Source organism: Rhinoderma darwinii, chromosome 5 (assembly GCF_050947455.1).
Source record: "Rhinoderma darwinii isolate aRhiDar2 chromosome 5, aRhiDar2.hap1, whole genome shotgun sequence".
In the NCBI taxonomy this organism is placed as follows: domain Eukaryota; kingdom Metazoa; phylum Chordata; class Amphibia; order Anura; family Rhinodermatidae; genus Rhinoderma; species Rhinoderma darwinii.
In genome coordinates, this window is record NC_134691.1 from 137,048,835 (window position 1) to 137,071,081 (window position 22,247).

General features: G+C 42.3%; 2 protein-coding genes across 5 annotated transcripts in view; one reads left to right on the forward strand and one right to left on the reverse strand.

Moving 5' to 3' along the window:
- Positions 1-22,247, reverse strand: part of CARMIL1 (capping protein regulator and myosin 1 linker 1) — a 489,111-nt gene that overhangs the window by 319,974 nt on the left and 146,890 nt on the right. The gene's annotated exons all lie outside the window — the stretch shown is intronic.
- The window catches only part of LOC142651614 (Y+L amino acid transporter 2-like), a 54,182-nt gene continuing 35,515 nt past the window's right edge, over positions 3,581-22,247 (forward strand). The window contains exons 1-3 of the mRNA XM_075826558.1: positions 3,581-4,171; positions 9,562-9,687; positions 14,930-15,074. Of these exons, the coding sequence (XP_075682673.1) occupies positions 3,727-4,171; positions 9,562-9,687; positions 14,930-15,074 (716 nt within the window). The 5' untranslated portion in view covers positions 3,581-3,726. The remainder of the gene's footprint in view (positions 4,172-9,561; positions 9,688-14,929; positions 15,075-22,247) is intronic.

Sequence of the window (22,247 nt, forward strand, 5' to 3'; positions counted from 1 at the left end):
TTTTGTGGTATTACGATCTGTTTTACAAGCAGATACATTTAAATTGAGAAAAATGCAAATTTTTGCTAATTTTCTCTAAATTTTGGTGTTTTTCATGAATAAATATTGAATTTATCGACCACATTTTTCCACTATCATAAAGTACAATATGTCACGAGAAAACAATCTCAGAATCGCTTAGATAGGTAAAAGCATTCCGGAGTTATTACCACATAAAGTGACACATGTCAAAATTGAAAAAATCGGCTGTGCCACAATGCCAAACAGGCTGTGTCCTAAAGGGGTTAATGTTATACTTGTCTGTATTTACCAATACGGCTTTTTTTTGATGGATCAAGTTTCTTCATGGATGCCTATGTCTATAGTCTGTACTATGTATGTCTCTTATGTACAATCCTTTACATTATCACTGATTACTGTTAAATATCTCCTTTGATTGATACCCTGTTATATTGTGTGAACCCACATTTGTCATTTGCTTGAGAAAGGCTCCAGTGGACGGAGCAGAAACATTACACGGGCAATAAAAGTACCCATTTTTTCACCTGAACCCTTGGAGTTGCTGCTCATTTTTTTTGAATTCTAGATTACAAGGGTTTTGTGTGTGCAAGCCTCCAGAACACGACCAATAGTCCAAAAATTTAGGAATTCAAAGAATAGGCAGCACTCCACATAATGGTATCAAAAAAGTGAAAAACCTTTTATTCACTGCTTGAGAAAGGTCCGAACTAGGACTGAAACGTTGCAATCTACCATATGGTGAATAAAAGCTTTTTCACTTTTTTGATACCGTTATGTGGAGTGCTGCCTATTCTTAGGATAGATAGATAGATAGATAGATAGATAGATAGATAGATAGATAGATAGATAGATAGATAGATAGATAGATAGATAGATAGATAGATAGATAGATACAAAACCCAGCAGCACTTGCAGCAGCACTTTCAGCGTGTGGGTGCAAGCTCTGAGGAACAGACCAAAGTTCTAAGTACACAGAAATCGCAAAAATGGGTGCTTTTATTGCTCGTGCAATGTTTCTGGAGCCTTTCGCAAATGACAAATGTGGGTTCACACAATATAACAGGGTATCAATCAAAGGAGATATTTAACAGTAATCAGTGATAATGTAAAGGATTGTACATAAGAGACAATACATATTGCAGACTATAGACATAGGCATCCATGAAGAAACTTGATCCATCAATAAAAAGCCGTATTGGTAAATACAGACAAGTATAACATTAATAAATGTGTCAACAAGGTGATGATTATAGGTGTTGTGGTGAATTAAAATCAATACATCACCTCTGAGTATATCGCAGGTGTAAGCAGAAAGCAGCATCCGTGCAGCGAAACTGCGCATGTCCGGAAGTGTAGTCTAATTAGGGGTAACAGGATAAGAGCGGCGCATGCGCCATAAGGAAATGAAGCCAAAGTGGCCATATTGGAGTATGGAGATCATGTATTAGATGCTAGTAAGCGCATGCGTAAAGTGTACCACTCGGTCATCCTGATAATAAATTATAAATGATTATAGAGCAGTAATATAACATGGGATAATGAATGGTAGTAAATTGCATAAAGGAAACCAAATACATTGATGTATCCATATTTATGTTCACGTACACTAGCGCAATTAGAGTATATTAGTACACTCATAGTGGTCAGGTAGCCAGATAACCTCATACACCTAGTAGGTATGGGAGAGGGGAGAGAATACAGTGGCCATCATAGATGGTCACGATCCAAGCCCCAAAACACGAAGTACCAGCTACCAGAGCATGTGTTGGCTTGCTCATCGGCTATAGGGACATCCACATAACTCCCTAATGGAAAGTGTGGGGGGGACAACACAAAGTGTATATCTAGGAAACCAAGGGTGGCATAAGACAGCACATAACGTGACATGGGATTGGCATCAGGTACAGGTTCCTATCAGGAGACCAATTAAAGGAGGGGTACAAATAAGGTAAATATATCAAATTACCCTAAAGTAGATATAAAGAAATAACAATGAATGCAAATAAAGACACCAATGGGATATAATAGGAGGTGACGAATACGAAGTGTGGATCATCTGAAAAATGAAGAAAATGGTATTAGTATATATCATAATAATAGTATTTATCAGATAAATGAGGGAGGGGGAAGGAAAAAGTCATAAAATCATAATAATGAAGGCAACGCCAAGATAGGAACCTCAGAGGGCCCCAGGGGAGGAAGGAAACCTAGACAAGTCCACCTAAAGCAAAATCTACATTTAGGCCGTTGAATTAAGTCTGTTAATCCATTGGAGAGAACAAAAGGGAACGTGAACGACTGATCAGAGAAAACATCACCTAAATTAGCTGGGGAAAGCTACAAGCGGAGCTGTGATTGGTGAGTCCCTCCTAGCACACTGCACGGCGCACAGGAAATGATTTTGTCATGTGTCCGTAAAAATGTTGGACTGTCCGTGATTTTTAGCTGAGTTGTCCAGAAATTTCTGAAGTAGAGGTTGGCAACCCTGATAGCAACCAACCGTGTGGGTTGTTTTATTTTCCAATCTGGGCTAGGAAAATGTAAACTGTAAGAATTAGTGATTATATTTCCATGTTTTTTCTTCCCACATCCTTACAGATTAAATGAGCAAATATAAACATGTTCACGTATGTTCCCTCTGGCACACACTATGGCCCTCATCACTGTAGAAAAACAAATATTGTAATCATTCTTCACATCTATTTGATCTCTATTTGAGTAGTAATGGCATTCGGGAAGTAGACACAATAATCTGAATATCTGAGAGACATGCTTATCAGAGCTCATGGCACATACTGTATGTGCTGCCTTTGAAGAAAAAACAACAGTTTATTAGATGACTTTAAAACAAGATTTAGGAGCTCTTGGATGGAGGAGTAGACAAAGAGAATTAGATAGGGACATGTAATGGATGAGTAATGGAAGATGATTCCTGGCTACCAGGATTTGGCAGAAAAGCAATGTATAACATACATATGTCCATTTTATTTAACCTTTAGGGTATGTTTACACGGCCTATTTTCGGCCATTTTTCGAGGCCTCCAAACATCTGCCCATTGATTGCAATGGGAAAACGGCGTTCTGTTCCAACAAGCCATTTTTACGCAGCTGTTTTGAAAAATGGGCGCGTGAAAAAACGGCCGCGAAAAATAAGTGCTGGTGACTTCTTGGGACGTTTTTGGAGCCGTTTTTCATAGACTGTAATGAAAACAGCTCCAGAAACGGGCGTAAAAAACGCAGCAAAAAAATTTTTTCAGACTTTTTGGAGTTTGTGTGTGAACATACCCTTATTATCATTGTGCAAAATTCCTAAAGAGACCAATGTGGCTTTGAAAATATGTACTTTACCCGATCAGATAAAGATATATTGTGTACTCTTTTACCTTTTCTATAAACTTCTGCCTACATTTTAAAGCATACATAGGGAGCATGCACTGGTACTATATTAGAAATGTATTTTGCAACATTTAGCACATGGACAGGACAAAGGTTCCTGATGCAAGGTCAAGCTTGGGTTGTGGGCACAGGCTATGCACTTTTCACATACTGAGCTTTGGTACTAGATTTCAGTTACGTGTAACTTTCTAAGATTGAAGTCAGTAGCACAGACCAGAGGCACTGATATTTCTATCTGGATCTGCCCTTACTCTGTTATAAGCCTGGAGCCTGAAATCTTCACAATATTTAAAAAGCCACTGCATTAAAATGAAGGAGAGTTTCCAAGATATTTCCACAAACTCCATAAAACTGAAGAAAGAAATCTCACTTCTACATGGAGTAAGTTTGGTCATTGGTAATACCATTGGTGCAGGAATATTTGTTTCACCAAAGGGAGTTCTAATGCACAGTGGCTCTTATGGATTGTCCTTGATCATCTGGGTTCTGGGGGGAATATTCTCTGTAATTGGAGCTCTATGCTATGCTGAGTTGGGTACAACAATTACAAAATCAGGTGCAAGCTACATTTATATAAAAGAGTCGTTTGGAGGATTTTTGGCCTTCTTAAACCTATGGACTAACATGTTAATAATCTATCCAGCCAGTCAAGCTATTCTCGCAGTGACATTTGCCCAGTATATGATTGAGCCATTTTTTCCTACCTGCTCTCTACCTCAATCTGCAGTCTTGCTTCTTTCAGTAGTATGTGTGGGTGAGTACCTAAATAAAATTTCGCTATTCTTAAAACATGTTTGTAAATGTTGTACTAAATGTTTAGTCGTTGAGGCTATTAATGTTTAGTCGTTGAGGCTATTGGAATTTAGATTGTTCGGCCCATTTACACAATATTTGGCCACAAATTATATTTACGTTCCCCAGTCTATTCACTTAGATGTTATTTTAACTTTTAAGTCATATAGTAATAGTAATCTTTATTTGTACAGCGCCAAGATAGTCTGCAGCACTTTATAATTCAGAGGGAAAATGTACAGACAATATCAGACATTACATAGTGACAAAACGAATTAACAAGGCAAGGACCCCGCTAATAAGAGCTTACAATCTATGAGGAAAAAGAAGTGACACAAAATGTAAAAAGTGCTTGTTAAGTGCAATGGTCCAGCCATCTTTTATAAACATAGAGTAGTACACGTAAATGCTGCATGAGCCAGTCATCCAGACAATAGCTATGTATGACAGACATGAAGTACATTAGGGTGCAAGGCGTATAGGGGATACTGCTGAATGAAGGGGGTCAGGTTCTGATGACTACTGTAATAGTTGGGCCAAGGAAAGGAGTCAGATTAGGGAATGTCATAGGCATGTCTAAAAAGATGTGTTTTCAGTGCATGCTGAATCCTGGAGATGGGAGTGGGAGGTTCTGATTATGGACGATGGTAATCTTAGATCATTGGCAGAATGTAGAGCACAGCTAGGCTGGTAGACAGCACTGTGGAGAGCTTTGTGCAGAGACGAATACGTTTAAATTGTAATCTGAAGTGAATTGGCAACCAGTGCAGTAACGGGCACAGGTTAGAGGCATTGGTATAGCGATTGGTCAGAATGGTCAGAAAGAGGAGCCTGGCTGCTGCATTCAGGATAGATTGGAGAGTTTAGTGAGAGGAATACTGATTAGTAATGTGTTAAAGTTGTCAAGACGAGAATGAATCAGAGCTACAATAAGGCTGGGTTCACACACACTATTTACGGATGTAATTCGGGCGTTTTAGCCCGAAATTACGTCCGAAAATGCGTCTCAAAAGCGTCGGCAAACATCTGCCCATTCATTTGAATGGGTCTTACGATGTTCTGTGCCGACGGTAATTTTTTTACGTGCCGCTGTCAAAAGGCGGCGCATAAAAAAGACGCCTGCGTCAAAGAAGTGCCTGTCACTTCTTCAGACTTAAATTGAGCAGTTTTCCATGGACTCCATGGAATAACAGCTCCAATTACGTCCGTAATGGACACAGCGAAAGACGCCTGCACATGCCATTACGGTTGAAATTACTGTGCTGTTTTCTCCTGAAAACAGCACCGTAATTTCAGCCGTAACGGACGCTGCCGTGTGAACATACCCTTAGAGTTTTGGCTGTAAGAAAATAGCGGAATCTGGAGATATTTTTGAGGTGCAGGTGAAAAGAGCGTGCAAGTGATTGAATATAAGTAGTAAAGGAAAGATAGGCATCCAACATAACTCCAAGATAGCAGGCATGCTGCCTAGGAGTTATGGTAGTACTTTACAATAAAATTGAAACATCAGGTTTAGGTAGGTTAGTAGCTGGTGCTACAAGGAGCTTAGTTTTTGAAAGATTCTGTTTCAGAGAAAGGACATGATGCTAGAGAACAGCGGACAGAAAATCACTGGTGTTTTGTATTAGAGCAGGAAGACATATTTAATTGGGTGTTATCCAGTGGCGTAGCTATAGGGGGCGCAGCGTTCACAGTTGCCACACAGCGCGCTAATGATTTGATACAGTTTCTGTGCCATGACGCCGGCATTTCCTGGTTACGGGCAGTACTCCTTAGACATCACGGACACATGGTACACTCAGTGTATCATGTGACCGTGACGTCGCATGTGGGGCATTCCCGTCAGTGTGGAGGAGCCGGTGTGGAAGATCCTGGAAGACTCCAGGTGAGCTGCAGAGGGTTTCCGTAATGTATATGTGTTGTATTGTGCGGTCTATGTTTGCGGTGGAGAGAGGACAGGGGGGCTGTTAAATTACAGCCCCCCCTCTCCTCTCTCCACTGAAAACTGCACAATACCATACATTAAAGTCTGTGGGTCTTCCTCATGACACAGTAAATGTTGAATTCAATGCTGGAGCAAGGAGCTGACGGCTCCTTGCTCCAGCATTCACTGTGCCGTGAGCCATTAGTGGCTCGATGCAGACAGGCGCGATGTAGTGACGTCATCACACTTGTCTGTGCAGAGTCACTCATAGCACAGGCCAAAGGAAAATAATTTCCACTCATGATGGAAACAGGGATAGGTAAGCAATTTTATTATTTTTCTATTATGCACATATGGGGGCATTATACTATATGGGGAGCGGATATGGGGGCATTATACTGTATGGGGAGCTGATATGGGGGACATGATACTGTATGGGGAGCAGATATTGGGGCATTATACTGTGGGGGACAGCTATGGGGGCATTATACTGTGGAGGCATCCATGAGGGCATTATACTGTGTGGGGGCAGCTATGTGGGTTATTATACTGTGTGGGGCAGCTATGGGGGGCATTATACTGTGTGGGGGCAGCTATGGTGGGCATTATACTGTGTGGGGCAGCTATTGGGGATATTATACTGTGTGGGGGAGTTATGGGGGGAATTATACTGAGTGGGGGAAGTATACTATGTGGGGGGCAGCTATAGGGGCATTATACTTTATGGGGGCATTATACTGTATGGGGGCATTTATCAGGGGCATTATACTGTATTGAGCCAGCTATGAGGAGCATTATACTGTATGGGTCCAGCTATGAGGGACATCATACTGTATGGGGGCTACTATGGGGGTAATATACTGTAAGGGGCATCTATGGGGAGCATTATACTGCGTGGAGGCAGCTATGTGGGCATTATACTGTCTGGGGCATTATACTGTGGGGGCAGCCATGGAGAGCATTATACTGTCTGGGGCAGCTATGTGGGCATTATACTGTGTGGGGGCAGCTATGGGGGGAATTCCACTGTGTGGGGGCAATATACTGTGGAGGAATCCATGGGGGATGGTGGGCAAGGCGGCTGGGCATAGGCACGTGCAAGGGTCTGGTGGTGTTGGGGAGGGGTAGGGGGGCCCAAGATCAATTCCTGCACCAGGGCCCATTAGTCTTTAGCTATGTGTCATCGGCATTGAGATGGTACTATAAGCCAAATCCAATAGTGTCTGTGTATAGAGAAAAGAGTTGAGGACCTAGGACTGAACCATGAAGAACCCCAACAGCCAAAGGAAGAAGAGAAGAAGTAGAAACAGCAAATGAATGAGCGGTCATAAAAATAGGAAAAAACCCAAGACAGAGGCCTTGAGGCCAATAGTGTGGAAAATACTGAGTAGGAGTTGGTGGGCTTAAATGTCAAATGAGATCTGGAAGAATCAATAGAGAGTAGTTTCTGTTAAAGAGTCTCTGTCACCACATTATAAGTGGCCTATATTGTACATGATGTGATCGGCGCTGTAATGTAGATTACAGCTGTGTTTTTTATTTAGAAAAATGATCATTTTTGACGGTTATGACCTATATTAGCTTTATGCTAATGAGTTTCTTAATAAACAACTGGGCGTGTTTTACTTTTTGGACAAATGAGCGTTGTACAGAGGAGTGTATGACGCTGACCAATCAGTGACCAATCAGCATCATACACTTCTCCCCATTCATTTACACAGCACTAGCGATATAGCTATATCGCTATGTGCAGCCACATAAACACACTATAACGTTACTGCAGTGTCCTGACAATGAATATACATTACCTCCAGCCAGGACGTGATGTGTATTCAGAATCCTGACACTTCGCTAATACAATCCCGACTCTACAGCACAGCAAGCGTAATCTCGTTTGAAATTACAGTTTACAGCGTAATCTCGCGAGATTACGCTTGCTGTGCTGCAGTGTCGGGATTGTATTAGCGAAGTGTCAGGATTCTGAATACACATCACGTCCTGCTAGAGGTAATGTATATTAATTGTCCGGACACTGCAGTAACGTTATAGTGTGTTTATGTGGCTGCACATAGCGATATAGCTAAATCGCTATCTGCTGTGTAAATTAATGGGGAGAAGTGTATGACGCTGATTGGTCAGCGTCATACACATACACTCCTCTGTACATCGCCCACTTGGCCAAATAGTAAAACACGTCCAGTTGTTCATTAAGAAACTCATTAGCATAACGCTAATATAGGTCATAACTCAACGTCAAAAATGATCGTTTTTCTAAATAAAAAAACTGCTGTAATCTACATTACAGTGCCGATCACATTATGTACAAGATAGGCCACTTATAATGTGCTGACAGAGCCTCTTTAAATTCAACCGTCACAAGATCATTTGAGACTTTAGTAAGGGCAGTTTCTGATTGCAAAAGGTCAAGAAGAGAGTTAGCAGAGAGATAGCGGATCAGGTGAGAGTAGACCAAGGATTCCTAGAAATAAAGGGGAGATTAGAGACAGGTCGGTTGTTATCAGCGGAGGAAGGGTCAACAGATGGGTTTTTTTCAGTAATGGGTATATAGTAGTAACTTCCTCTTGCAAATACACTGAAACAAATGAATTTGTATTTTACATTAAGAAATTAATCCATATTTCAGGCGTAAACCCTGCCCTTGTGAATCATGGCGAGTTCCCCATAATTACAGTCCCAGTACCCCCCATAATAGTAACAGCCACAGTGACATCAGAACTGTGATGGTATAATATAGATCGGTAGAGGCCCCCACAAAAGAGCCAGTCAAGTAACATCATCCAAAGTGCTACCTTCATAATAGAGACAGCCACAGCGCCACATGACAGTGCCAGTCACAGTGGTCCAAGTTTACGGAAAAAAAAACTACACTCCTCCTCTTGACTCCATCTCTTCTACTAAGAAGGGTCTGCAGTCAACTATTGGCCACTTATGTGTCCCTTCTTTTTTGGCACCTGTTCAGACTTCTCTCATGTGTGCTTGTCCCTCCCAGTAATACATGCTAGATGTGATTTCTGTGTGTCCAAATGCATCGGACTTTACTGGTTGTCATATACAAGCAGAGCTTCATTTCTGTACTGATTTCCCCTTCTACAACCCATGAGGGATCTCTTCTCCCTTGTGCTGCCAGACACTGATACTGAGAAGTGTGTGATTTCCCCAACTTTCCTCCTGCAGAGTCTGCTATAGGTGCTCTCCTCCCTCTTTACACAGCCAGGAGCAATATTCTGTCTGATCTATGTCAGAAACAGTAGGACAACTAGCTAAGTGAAGGAGTTACACAGACTCTACAGCAGCAAAATGGTTAGACGTTTTTAATGAAGACTATTTTCATAAAGTTGCTTAATTTTGCATTTAGGAAGCAAATAAACAGAATGTTACCTGTGATCTATTAACTATCTATTTTGTAGCATTTTTAACAGTCGTGAATTGTGCAAGAGTCAAATGGGGTGCAATCCTCCAAGTGCTGGCAACATTTGCCAAAGTCTTAGCTCTGGTCATCATCATCATTGCAGGAACTGTCAGATTATGTCAGGGTAAGTAATAATAACACTTTATTGTTTTTTTGCTAAATGTGATCAAATTGTAGTTGGAAGAGCCTGTAAAGCTGTTTTGTAAATAAAAAAATTCAATATAGAAAAAGCTATACACACACAGGCTGGCAATGAAAAAAATTCAATAGTTAAAAGTTCTTGCTCATATAAAGTAATTGCAATAATCTGTACAAAAGCTCTACACCAAAAACTAGACCAATGCTTGTTTGCAATCTCTCTAGAACCTAACAAAAACCACATACTATCACAAGAAGTTGTCACATTTGTGCTTATTAATAACTTTATACTATAGCTTAAAGAAATTTATTTTTTCTATAGTTGTCTTGTCATCTAGAAAGCCCGAAATGTATTAAAGGGATAATCCGATTCAGCAAAAAGAGATAAGAACAACAGAAAATATGTTAAAATAACAAAAAAGTTCTCTTCCCACGCCGCTCCAGCACTGCCACTCCAACGCTGCCACTCCAGCTGGTCCCCCCCCCAGCCAGCTTGTGACTCTTGCAGCCAATCAGTGGTCTCAGCAGGCAAGTGCTGCACTTTTGGCATCCTGCCTCCCTTTGGAGAGCGGTGAGAAGGCGCTCTGGAGGCTACTGAGCATGCGTGGAACTGCACATTAATTATCACCACGCATGATCAGTAGGAGGAAAAATGCATCCATCCGTCCTCTAATGCCGTGTCATTAATGACGTTACGACTCCTGGGTCACTGCTATAGACTCAGATCGGAACGTCTGAGCCTCCTGCTGGATTGCAGTGAGACTCAAAGTGTTTCCATAAATATGTCTTATCAGCCATAACTTAGAATAGCAACATGTTGCACAGATTACATTTTGTGAAATATAGTATGTCAATTTAATTTTCCATATGCTCAGGGCCTGCTCTAGACTTAATGGGCCCATTTGCGGGGGAACTGAACTAAGGCAGTAAAACGGCAGAAAATGGAAGTTTGTGCCCCCATATAGAATTTAGTCTCTGCTTATGCCTCCATATAGAAGTTAGGCCCCCAGTTTGTGCTCCCATATAAAAGTTAGGCCCCCAGTTTGTGCCCCCATATGTACAGTGCCCTCTGTAGATAATGCCATAGTGCCCTCTATAGATAGAGCCACAGTGCCCTCTGTAGGCAGTGCCACAGTGCGCTCTGTAGATAGTGCCCCACATACACACCCCTGTAGATAGTGCCAACCCCCCCTGTAGATAGCACCAACCCTCCTTCCCTGTAGATAATGCCACTGAAGCTCACTCTAGGAGTGGAATCCCCAGCCAGAGCATTCTGGCCGGGAATTCCTCTCTTGGAGGAATCCCTGATGTCACTGTATATATATGAATACTGATGTCAGGGGCTTCTCCAGGAGTGGAATCCCCGGCCAAAGTGTTGGCAATGCTCTGCATGGGGATTCCGCGCCAGGAGGAGCCCCTAACTTCACTGTCCATATATGGACAGTGACGTCAGGGACTCCCTCTAGGAGCGGAATCCCCGGCCAGAGCGGAGGCCACGCTCTAGCCAGTGATTCCGCTCCAGGAGGAGCCCCAGATGTCACTGTCTATATATGGACAGGGACTCCCTCTAGGAGCAGAATCTCCGGCCAGAGCGTCAGCAACACTCTGGGGGGATTCTGCTCCTAGACAGGGACTCCCTCTAGGAGCGAAGACCCTGGCAAAAGCATCGGAAACGCTCTGGTCAGGGGTTCCACTTCTTGAGGAGCCATGACGGCAGCGTAAAGTACCCGGCGGTCAAGTGGGCCCCCCCAAGGGTAGTGTACACCAGCCCTGCATATACTACATCTGTATTTTAAAGCTTATGCTAGTTATTATTTTATATCATAGTATACCACAGGTATTTGTATTATTTATGGCCTTTTTTGACTTTTTATGTATGTACTATAGGCCCCATGAATGCACACCAGCGTTACTGCGGCACCATATAACCTCTGAATTGTACAGATACATGATTGGGGCCTTTCTGTACCTCTATATGCTGGCAATTTTTTATGGAGACATATGAAGTTTTGTCGTTCATTCTCTCTTTGCCTGCTGAGTGGCCAATTCTTCCAAGAGTAATCTAGCTAAATAAATATATCACAAATGAGGTCACTAACAATGAACTTGGTGCATATAGAGCGATATGCACCAGGTGCATTATTAGTGACCTCATACGATTAGGCAACATTCTCCACTCTGATTGGCCCATCTCCAGGTAAATAGTTGGTGTGATCTAATACCAAAATATGCCCCAGAAGAAGCAATGGTGAAACACGTGTTGGGCAGTGAGTAACCCTCTTTGTCTGTATGCCTTATTTCACTCGTACTACTCATGTCTTTATATTGTTGATGATACATACTGGCACACAGGGGCGTAACTAGGAAAGACTGGGCCCCATAGCAAACTTTTGACTAGGGCCCCCCCTCTGCTGGGTATCACGCAACCCCCCCCCCCCTTTGTAGATAGTGCCTCCCTATAGATTCCACCACACAGCGCCCCCCTATAGATAGCACCATACACAGCCCCCTGCAGATAACGCCATACAGCCCCCCTGTAGATAACGCCATACAGACCCCCTCTGTAGATAACGCCATACAGCCCCCCTGTAGATAACGCCATACAGTCCCCCCTATAGAGAATGCCATACAGCCCCCCCTTTAGAAAATGCCATACAGAACCCCTCTGTAGATAACGCAATGTACCCCCCCCTCCAAAAAAAACGGCCTATAGTTTGTCCTACAAAAGACATGCATCCCCTATCCACAGGATAGGGGATACATGTGTGATCGCTGGCAGCGATAAGGAGAATGGGGGACCGAAAGTCCCCCGAAGTTCTCCATGACTAACCTCGGACTTCCGGCGTCTGCGCAGTTCAATAAAAATGAAAGGAGCGCTAGTCACGCATGCGCACAAGCGCGACCGGCGCTCCATTCATTTCTACGGAGCTGCCGACACAGACCCCGGAAGTCCGAGGTTTGTCATGGAGAACTTAGGGGGGACTTTCGGTCCCCCGTTCTCCTCATCGCTGCCAGCGATCACACATGTATCCCCTATCCTGTGATTAGGGGATACATGTCTTATGTAGGAACAACCCCTTCAGTGGCGTCGTGCTGTAGCAGCCATAGCGGCTGCTAGCGGAGCCTGCTGCCATGGGAGGGGGCCGTGCCGGCGGGTGGCACGGGCCCCCTCATGCTGCAGGCCCTGTAGAAGTCGCTACGGCTGCTATAGCGGTAGTTACGCCACTGCGTATAGGTTTGTACGGCGTAAAACTACAGCTCCCAGCATGGCCTGAACAATGATAAGGATATGCTGGGAGATGCGGTTTCACAAAAAAAATCCTATCACCATCATCTCGCTGCAGATCATACAGTGACTACATTACTGATTAGAGGCAGAATAAACATTTACATTAAGTGACTCACCGGTGACGTCTCAGATTCTAGTTCTTTTCTTCTCCCTCCGGTTCAGACATCTATGATGGATTTCTACCGGCCATGACCCATTTCTGCAGTTTTCCATTCAGATGTCTTCAGCTTCTCACTTTTAAAACATTTCTGCACCTGTAAACAAAGTTAAAATTCTCAACACATCTAAATATAACTGTCACAAACACACAACGTGGCCCCTGTAGATAGTGACCTACATAGAAGCCCCTATAGATAGTGCCCACATATGGACTCCAGAGCTGCAAGGCAATAGTGCTAACCACTGAGCCACGGTGCTGCCCTACATATAGCTTCCCCTATAGTTCTTGCTCCACGTATAGCCCACCTCTGTACATAGTGTCTCACATATAGCTCCCCCTGTATATAGTGTCCCACATATAGCCCACCCCTGTAGACTGTGCACTACATATAGCCACCCTGTTGCTAGTGCCCCACAGGTAACCCACCCCTGTATATAGTGGCCCACATATAGACCCCCCTGTATATAGTGGCCCACATATAGACCCCCCCTGTATATAGTGGCCCACATATAGAGCCCCCTGTATATAATGGCTCACATATAGAGCCCCCTGTATATAGTGGCCAACATATAGACCCCCCCTGTATATAGTGGCCCACATATAGAGCCCCCTGTATATAATGGCCCACATATAGAGCCCCCTGTATATAGTGGCCCACACCCCCACATATAGACCCCCCCTGTAGCTACTGCCCCACATATAGACCCCCCTGTAGCTACTGCCCCACATATAGAACCCTATATATAATAGCCCACATAAAGATGACCCCCCCCCCCACTATAGATAATGCCATTCACATTTTTATGAGGGGGAAAAAACAAAAACTTGACATACTCACATTCTCCGGTTCCCACGCTGTTCACTGGCGATGCAGACATGCTCTCTTCTGAGCATGTCTGCAGGAGCTGAACGAGCATCCTCCAATGACGCTGATTGGCGGGGCAGAATGACTTGCCCCGCCAATCAGCACCTTCTAAGCATGGAAGCGGCGCGATGATGTCATCGCGCCGCTAGCCAATCAGTGTCATTGTAAGGCACTGGATGGAACATGCCCGGCCATTCAGTGCTAATACATGTATTTGGCTGCCGCTAGCACTGGGGCCCCCTCCGGTGCTAGCGACACCTACAGGCATGAGAGGGCCTGTGTAAGTCTCGGCGTCGCGGGCCCCACAGTAGCGACGCTACCGCTGTAGTAGCCATAACGGCTGCTAGCGGCGCCACCGGGCCCCCTCAAGCCCCGGGCCCCGTAGCAGCCGCTACTGCTGCTACCGCGGTAGTTACGCCACTGCTGGCACATGTGATAACTCTGTAGACATGTTACATTCTGGTTCTGGCATTTGATTCATTTGTTTTTGCACTTTGTACTTTAATATATGTACCTTGCATACCCTGTAATCCAGGCATCCATATCCTCTTGCTGCTACCATATTTAGTATGTGCGATCTCCTTTTAGTGGTCATTGTATGTTTTAATATGTACCAAACTAATAAAGTAATTTATTGAAGTTATAGGCTGCATTTGAGGCCCACCCTGTATGTTCATTTGACCACCACTGATCTAGACAGACTTATTATGTTTAGGAGGTTTCTGAACATTTACAGAGAGCCTGCAGCCAAAGAATGGGGAACGACAGGATGCTGGAAGTTGAGGAAGATGTCATTTTACCCTGCAAAGATATATTACAAAGCTTAATTTATTCACATGTACTACTGATTTATGCAGAAAAAATAAATAGTCAACACTTTGAATGATAAGTTTTACTTTATATTGCCATTCCAGGTAACACCTATAATTTAGAAAGATCATTTGAAGGCTCTAAAACCAATATAGGGTCATTAACTATGGCCTTTTACTCAGCTTTGTATTCATTTTCTGGCTGGGATTGTATAAATTATGTTACAGAAGAAATGAAAAATCCAAAAAGGTAAAATATTACTATTGTAAAATTGAATATATTAGCCTATGAAATTTGTCAAAAAATGTTTTGTAATGAATGAATGAATGAATTTTTACATATTTTTGCATATTTTGCAAGTTATAATAATAGCAATTATTTGATCTGAAATAAAAGAAATCTTATTGTGTACACATATACATTACATAAAACGTTATCAAATTCATTGTTACAAAATACTGATTGCATAAATATGCTCACATGCCCATTAACTATACAGTATAGCCGAACTTCACAATAATTGCTTACACAAAGTTTTATTCTTATTTAATTTCTTTGCTAAATGTTTATTATTGTATTTATGTATTTTGTTGGCTTTGGTACATGATGTTGCCTAGCAACCATATACGTTCTCCTGTGTGGGTGACTACTTTATTCCGAAAAACGCTTCAAAGAACGTCTCCCATTGATTTCAATGGGGTTTTTGAGGCGGAAAACGCCTCAAGATAGGGCATGTCGCTTCTTTTTAGGGCCAGTGGATAGACAGAAAACCGCATCGGAAAACGCGCCAAAAAAACTGAAAAACCAGCTCACTGGAAAAAAGAAGGGACATGCCCTATCTTCGGGCATTTACGCTTCTGACCTCCGATTTACATCAATGGGAAGCAGAAGAAGCGTATTTCGCAGTGTTTTTTGCCCGCGGCGCTCAATGGCGGCGGGTGATTAACGCCTCGAAAATCGGCGTGCAGGCAGAGCAAAATCTGCCTCCAAATTCCAAACAAAATTTTGAGGCAGATTTTCTACCTGCAAAAAACTCAGTGTGAACCCAGCCTTAGGCTGGGTTCACACGACCTATTTTCAGACGTAAACGAGGCGTATTATGCCTTGTTTTACGTCTGAAAATAAGGCTACAATACGTCGGCAAACATCTGCCCATTCATTTGAATGGGTTTGCCGACGTACTGTGCAGACGACCTGTCATTTACGTGTCGTCGTTTGATAGCTGTCAAACGATGACGTGTAAAAATACAGCCTCGTCAAAAGAAGTGCAGGACACTTCTTTGGACGTTTTTGGAGCTGTTTTCTCATAGACTCCATTGAAAACAGCTCCAAAAACGGACGTAAAAAACGCGAGATGCTCAAAAAACTTCTGAAAAGCAGGGGCTGTTTTCCCTTGAAAACAGCTCTGTATTTTCAGACGTTTTTGGTCACTACGTGTGCACATAGCCTAACAGAGTTTTTTCCTGCTCGCGGTAAAAAATCAATGGGAGTCAATTTTGGCCGTTTTTTGCCGCGGTTTCCACAGCAAAAACCTCAGTGTGAACAGGGCCTTATACTCACAGAATCATCACAGAATCTCATGTCAAGTTACTGGACTTTCTTTAAACAGATCTCTGGCCATTTTCCTCTTAGGGTTTGTTCACACGGCTTATTTTCGGCCATTTTTCGGGCTGTAAATGGACGAAAAACGGACGAAAATTCGGAAGCAGAACGCCCCCAAACATCTGCCCATTGATTTTAAAGGGAAAAATGGCGTTCTGTTCCAATGAGGCATTTATTTACACGGCCGTTTAAAAAACAGCTACATAAAAAAAAAACGCCCGCGAAAAGGAAGTGCATGTCACTTCTTGAGCCATTTTTGGAGCCGTTTTTCATTGACTCTATAGAAAAACAGCTCCAAAAACGTCCCCTGAAAACAGCTCTGTATTTTCAGATGTTTTTGAGTTTGTGTGTGTGCACATACCCTTACACATTAACAAACTCCCTCAGCGGTACTACACTTACACAGTCCACAGCTCTCTGGAAGAATACCTTTGCACTATCTGTTATTCAGTGGGTGCGTAGAGTTGATGACATTTTTAGGATAGAGGGGCTTACTGCATCACTAAGGAACTCTGAGAACTCCTTCAACACTACCTGGTCCCCTTGGATTCACTTACAAACCACAGATTTATACAAGTATAAGTTGACTCCTATTATGGGCTTCCCCTCATAGCCTTTCACTAAAATAATTAGTAGGGTAATTTCCTTCCTCACCCAACCTTTCCCACTCTTATTTTATTCCTTCTTTTATTCCTGCCTAATTGTCAACGATATGTTTGTGTTCTTTGTGACTGTATATTTGAAATGCTAAAAATACTAAAAATCAGCAAAGGCAACATTCTACCTACTTTCACTTATTTATGGACAGTATTTAGAAAATTATTACTTAAAGAGGCTCTGTCACCAGATTTTGCAACCCCTATCTGCTATTGCAGCAGATAGGCGCTGCAATGTAGATTACAGTAACGTTTTTATTTTTAAAAAACGAGCATTTTTGGCCAAGTTATGACCATTTTCGTATTTATGCAAATGAGGCTTGCAAAAGTACAACTGGGCGTGTTGAAAAGTAAAAGTACAACTGGGCGTGTATTATGTGCGTACATCGGGGCGTGTTTACTACTTTTACTAGCTGGGCGTTGTGTATAGAAGTATCATCCACTTCTCTTCACAACGCCCAGCTTCTGGCAGTGCAGACACAGCCGTGTTCTCGAGAGATCACGCTGTGACGTCACTTCCCCAGGTCCTGCATCGTGTCAGACGAGCCGGCACCAGAGGCTACAGATGATTCTGCAGCAGCATCGGCGTTTGCAGGTAAGTCGATGTAGCTACTTACCTGCAAATGCTGATGCTGCTGCAGAATCAACTGTAGCCTCTGGTGCCGACACGATGCAGGACCTGTGAGTGACGTCACAGATCTGCACTGCCAGAAGCTGGGCGTTCTGAAGAGAAGTGGATGATACTTCTCATCAGAAAGCCCAGCTAGTAAAAGTAGTAAACACGCCCCGATGTACGCACATAATACACGCCCAGTTGTACTTTTACTTTTCAACACGCCCAGTTGTACTTTTGCAAGCCTCATTTGCATAAATACGAAAATGGTCATAACTTGGCCAAAAATGCTCGTTTTTTTAAAATAAAAACGTTACTGTAATCTACATTGCAGCGCCTATCTGCTGCAATAGCAGATAGGGGCTGCAAAATCTGGTGACAGAGCCTCTTTAAAGTATATTCACACAACATTTTATTTATATTGCGCCAATATATTTCACAACGCTTTAGAATTGGGGAAGTAAAAAACAAGAAAATTAGAAATGATCGAAAAAGAATGAACAAATTATGAGACAAAAGGAGAAAGGTCCCTGTCCTTACGAGCATACAGTCGAAAAAGTGTATTATATACTTATAGGTTGCATTGTTGTTTAAAACCATAAGGAATTATTGTAGCCCAAAGTAACTAGGTAGCGCCCACCTAGGCCTTCTTGATTTAAAGAGTAATATATTTGTAAAATTCGCTAATTGGCTAGATTAGTTTGGCATACTGTATCTGTAATATTAGTTCTGCAGTTTTAAAACATAAATGTTCTAGGAATATATAGCAGGTGCATGTGCTGGACAGAGTCTGTGATTTGTAAGTCACCCACAGTCATTTTACTTCAAGAGAGGGGACTCACAACCAGTTTTCGCCCTTAGGATGCAGCCCCATTTTCAAATCGGACATCTGTATTTTTATGTGGTAATAACTGTGGAATGCTTTAAAAAATACTTGAAAAAAGTTCCTTGGTGGAACTGAAACGTCTCTTGGCTTTAAACATGGGCAAATAAAACCCACAGATTTTCTTACTGGACCTTGCTGGGGTGCTGCAATCTTTTTTCTTGTATATAGAATAGTATATATATTCTCATTTGTTTGATCTGCTTGAATAAAACCAAAGTAAAAATTAAGCACGGAGCAAGAAAAAGAAAATAGCCACAAGGTGGTGCTCAATGCCAAAGGTTACGCTTGTATGTTACAGATCATTACAGATAACTTATAAAATGGGAAAGTCAGCAACGGCACACACCAATTTTTAGAAAAGTAGAATGTTTTTATTAAACATCGTAATGTAATGCAAGAATAAAAATTGAGTCATGCGATGATGACAAATGGCGTCAGCCCGTGGAGGAGATCAATAGTTACAACATATTGAAGAAAACAGTAGTACATCTAATGAGGTAACATTTGCATAGAAGCATAACATGGGGCTAATGTATAAACCATGTGGTAAAAGTCACTACAATAGCTTAAAAGTAACGTAAGAGCATACCCATGATGAGATTACAATGGTACATGTAATAAAGTAATATTTACATAAGCATATAACATGGGACTAATAAATAAACCATGTTGTAAGAGTCACCGAAATAGCTTAGAAATAACAAGTCAGAGGCGTAGCTAGGTTCTCCAGCACCCGGGGCAAAGATTCAGTTTGGCGCCCCCCCCAACCTCTTTCTCGACAGCTCCTTCCCCCTCGCCATGTTTGTTTTCTCTACCAATCAATGACGTGTCATTTATTTTCCACATTTTTTTTATGTAACTCGAGCATAAAAACATTTGTACATTTTACAAGCAATATAGTTCTATAGACAACACCAGAACCAAGCTCATTACATATATGCAGCACCAGAACAAAGCTCATTACATATATACAGCACCAGAACAAAGCTCATTACACATATACAGCGCCAAAACAAAGCTCAGTACATATATACAACACCAGAACCAAGCTCATTACATATATACAGTTCTAGAACAAAGCTCATTATATATATATACAGCACCAGAACAAAGCTCAGTACATTAATACAACACCAGAACAAAGCTCAGTACAAATACATTTCAGTACAGAGATCATTTGCAAAGCCAGGTTAGCAGCTTCCAGTATGACCTGAATAATGATAATCATATACTGGGAGTTGCTTATACCCCAAAAAATAGTACCCTCCACCATCTGTAAAGATCATACAGTAATAATTAGGCTTCGTTCTCACCTGCGCCGTGGTTCCGTTCATGGGTTCCATCAGACCTTTCCGTCAGGGGAACCCACAAGCGGAAACCAAACGGAAACCATAGCTTTCCGTTACCATTTGAATGGTATCGCTTCCGTTGCTAATGGTTTCCGTTTGTCTCCGTTTCACAAGGTTTCCGTTTTATTGGCGGTATCAATAGAGTAGTTGACTGTATCCACCTGTAATCTATCACATCTAACTTAGATGTGATGTATTACAGGTGGATCCAGCGTGTCAGAGACACACAGGACCCGCTGACACTGAACCAATCAGTCCCACAGACCTGACATGTTCAGGATTCAGCGTAAGATACAGCTGCTCTTTATACAGGACACAGAGCAGCTGTATCTCAAAAAGTAAAAAGATTTTTTAATAAAAAACTAATTATAAAGTTGCACAAAACACACTGACTGACATTTAAAAAAAAAAATCCCTTTCAAAGGTGTACATAACCTTTAATGCAAACAATCAGATCGTAACAACCATTGTCCAGTAAAACACTTAGCACATGCAGTTTTACCAAAAGTCATTACAGTTTTTAAATGATTCTTAATATCTGCAAAAAACTCCATGGACATTAACAATAATTTGAAATCTGCGCTGACTCGTGGGAATGCAGCATGTTGATGTGGTTTGCAGCTGTATCGTTGTAAGACAGCAGCTACTATACGTATATACTGTACGGGTATGTTCACACAGGGAAGATACGCTGTGTAAAAGCACTGTCCTGTGGTGCAATTTTTCGGCCAGGAATGGCCGCTGCGGAAAAATGAGCAGAAAAAAAAATTGATACTTACCATGGCGACGCTTCCCTCCTACATTCTGCTACCCTGGGATGATGTTTCATCCCATGTGACCGCTGCAGACTGCCATTGACTGCAGCGGTCACATGGGATGAAACGTCGTCCCAGGAGGCCGGCCCGGAAAAAGAAACAGAATTCTAGGTAAGTATAAGATTAACATTTTTCCTGAGTTGCGTTTTTTGCATCGGAATCGCTGCATTTACGCTGCAAAAAAACACAACATCTGCTATTTGTTGCGAGTTTTACTTCTCCATTGAGTTAAATGGGGAAAACCCGAAACAACTAAGCAGCTTTTACGCAAATAAAATTAACATGCTGCGGATTAAAAAAACGGACCGCAGGTCAATTACTGAGCCTTTTTCCCGCTCATCGTGTGGGTGAGATTTGTTCTGTTGCTACTGCATTTGGGCTTGTCCACATGTAACGGAATTGCTGCGTATTTAAATACACAGCAAAATACAGTAGCAGCAAAGTGAATGATACTTATCAAATCCCATCCACACGCTGCGTAAAATTTCTGACCAGAAATTGACCTGCGGTGCGTATTTTTCGTACCGCAGCATGTCAATTCCTGCTGCGGAAAGTGGACTGAATTGCTGCGTTTTTCTGAGATGTCACCATCCCCCAACATTGTGAAAAACGCAGCAAAATCCGCACCATTTTATGCAGCAAAAAACGCAAGAAATTATGCTGTTTTTCCACAGTAGAATTTCTGCTAGTTGCTGCAGAAATTTTCTGCAGCAATTCCAATACGTGTGGAGAAGCCCTTATACTGCGGATTTAGGGTTTGTCCACACACACAACAGAATTGCTGAAGAAAATTTCTGCAGCAATTCCGTTGAAAGTCATAGGCACACATGAACACATACACATCACACACTATATATACACACACATGAACACATCACACACTATATATACACACATGAACACATCACACACTATATATACACACATGAACACCTCACACATTATATATACACATGTACACATGACATACACTATATATATATATTGTGAGACAGTGACAGGTAAAGTCATTGAGGGAAGGTATATTTCCCCTAGAATCCTGTCATATGTATCCTAGGCTCCAGGGAATGAGTAGTTCTTGCAATAGAAAGCTCTAGTTTTCCAATCTCGGCTTAAGGAAAAGCCGGAAAAAAGGGCCTGGAGTTGGATTGGAGAAGAGCAGGGCGGGTTCCCCAATCCCTAGTCCATCTCTGTTTGTAGGACAAGGTTGCTGCTCAATTAGCTGCACCTGTAGCCTGTGTATAAAAAGGTGCAGACACAGTGTGTGGGAGTCTCACCCCTGACTCAGACTGGAGACTACTAAGGCTGGAGTAGCCTGTATGCTATGTGAGTAAAGACCTGTGTTACTTTGTGTCCAGTGCCTGGTAGGAAGGCACTTGGTATAGTTAGATAATATCTTGTTTAGTTAGTGCTCAGACGAGCAGGATTTATTTTGTATTTTGCCTTGTTGTACAAGAGGCTGTTTCTTTGACAAGAATAAAAACACAGGCAAAGCCCTGTT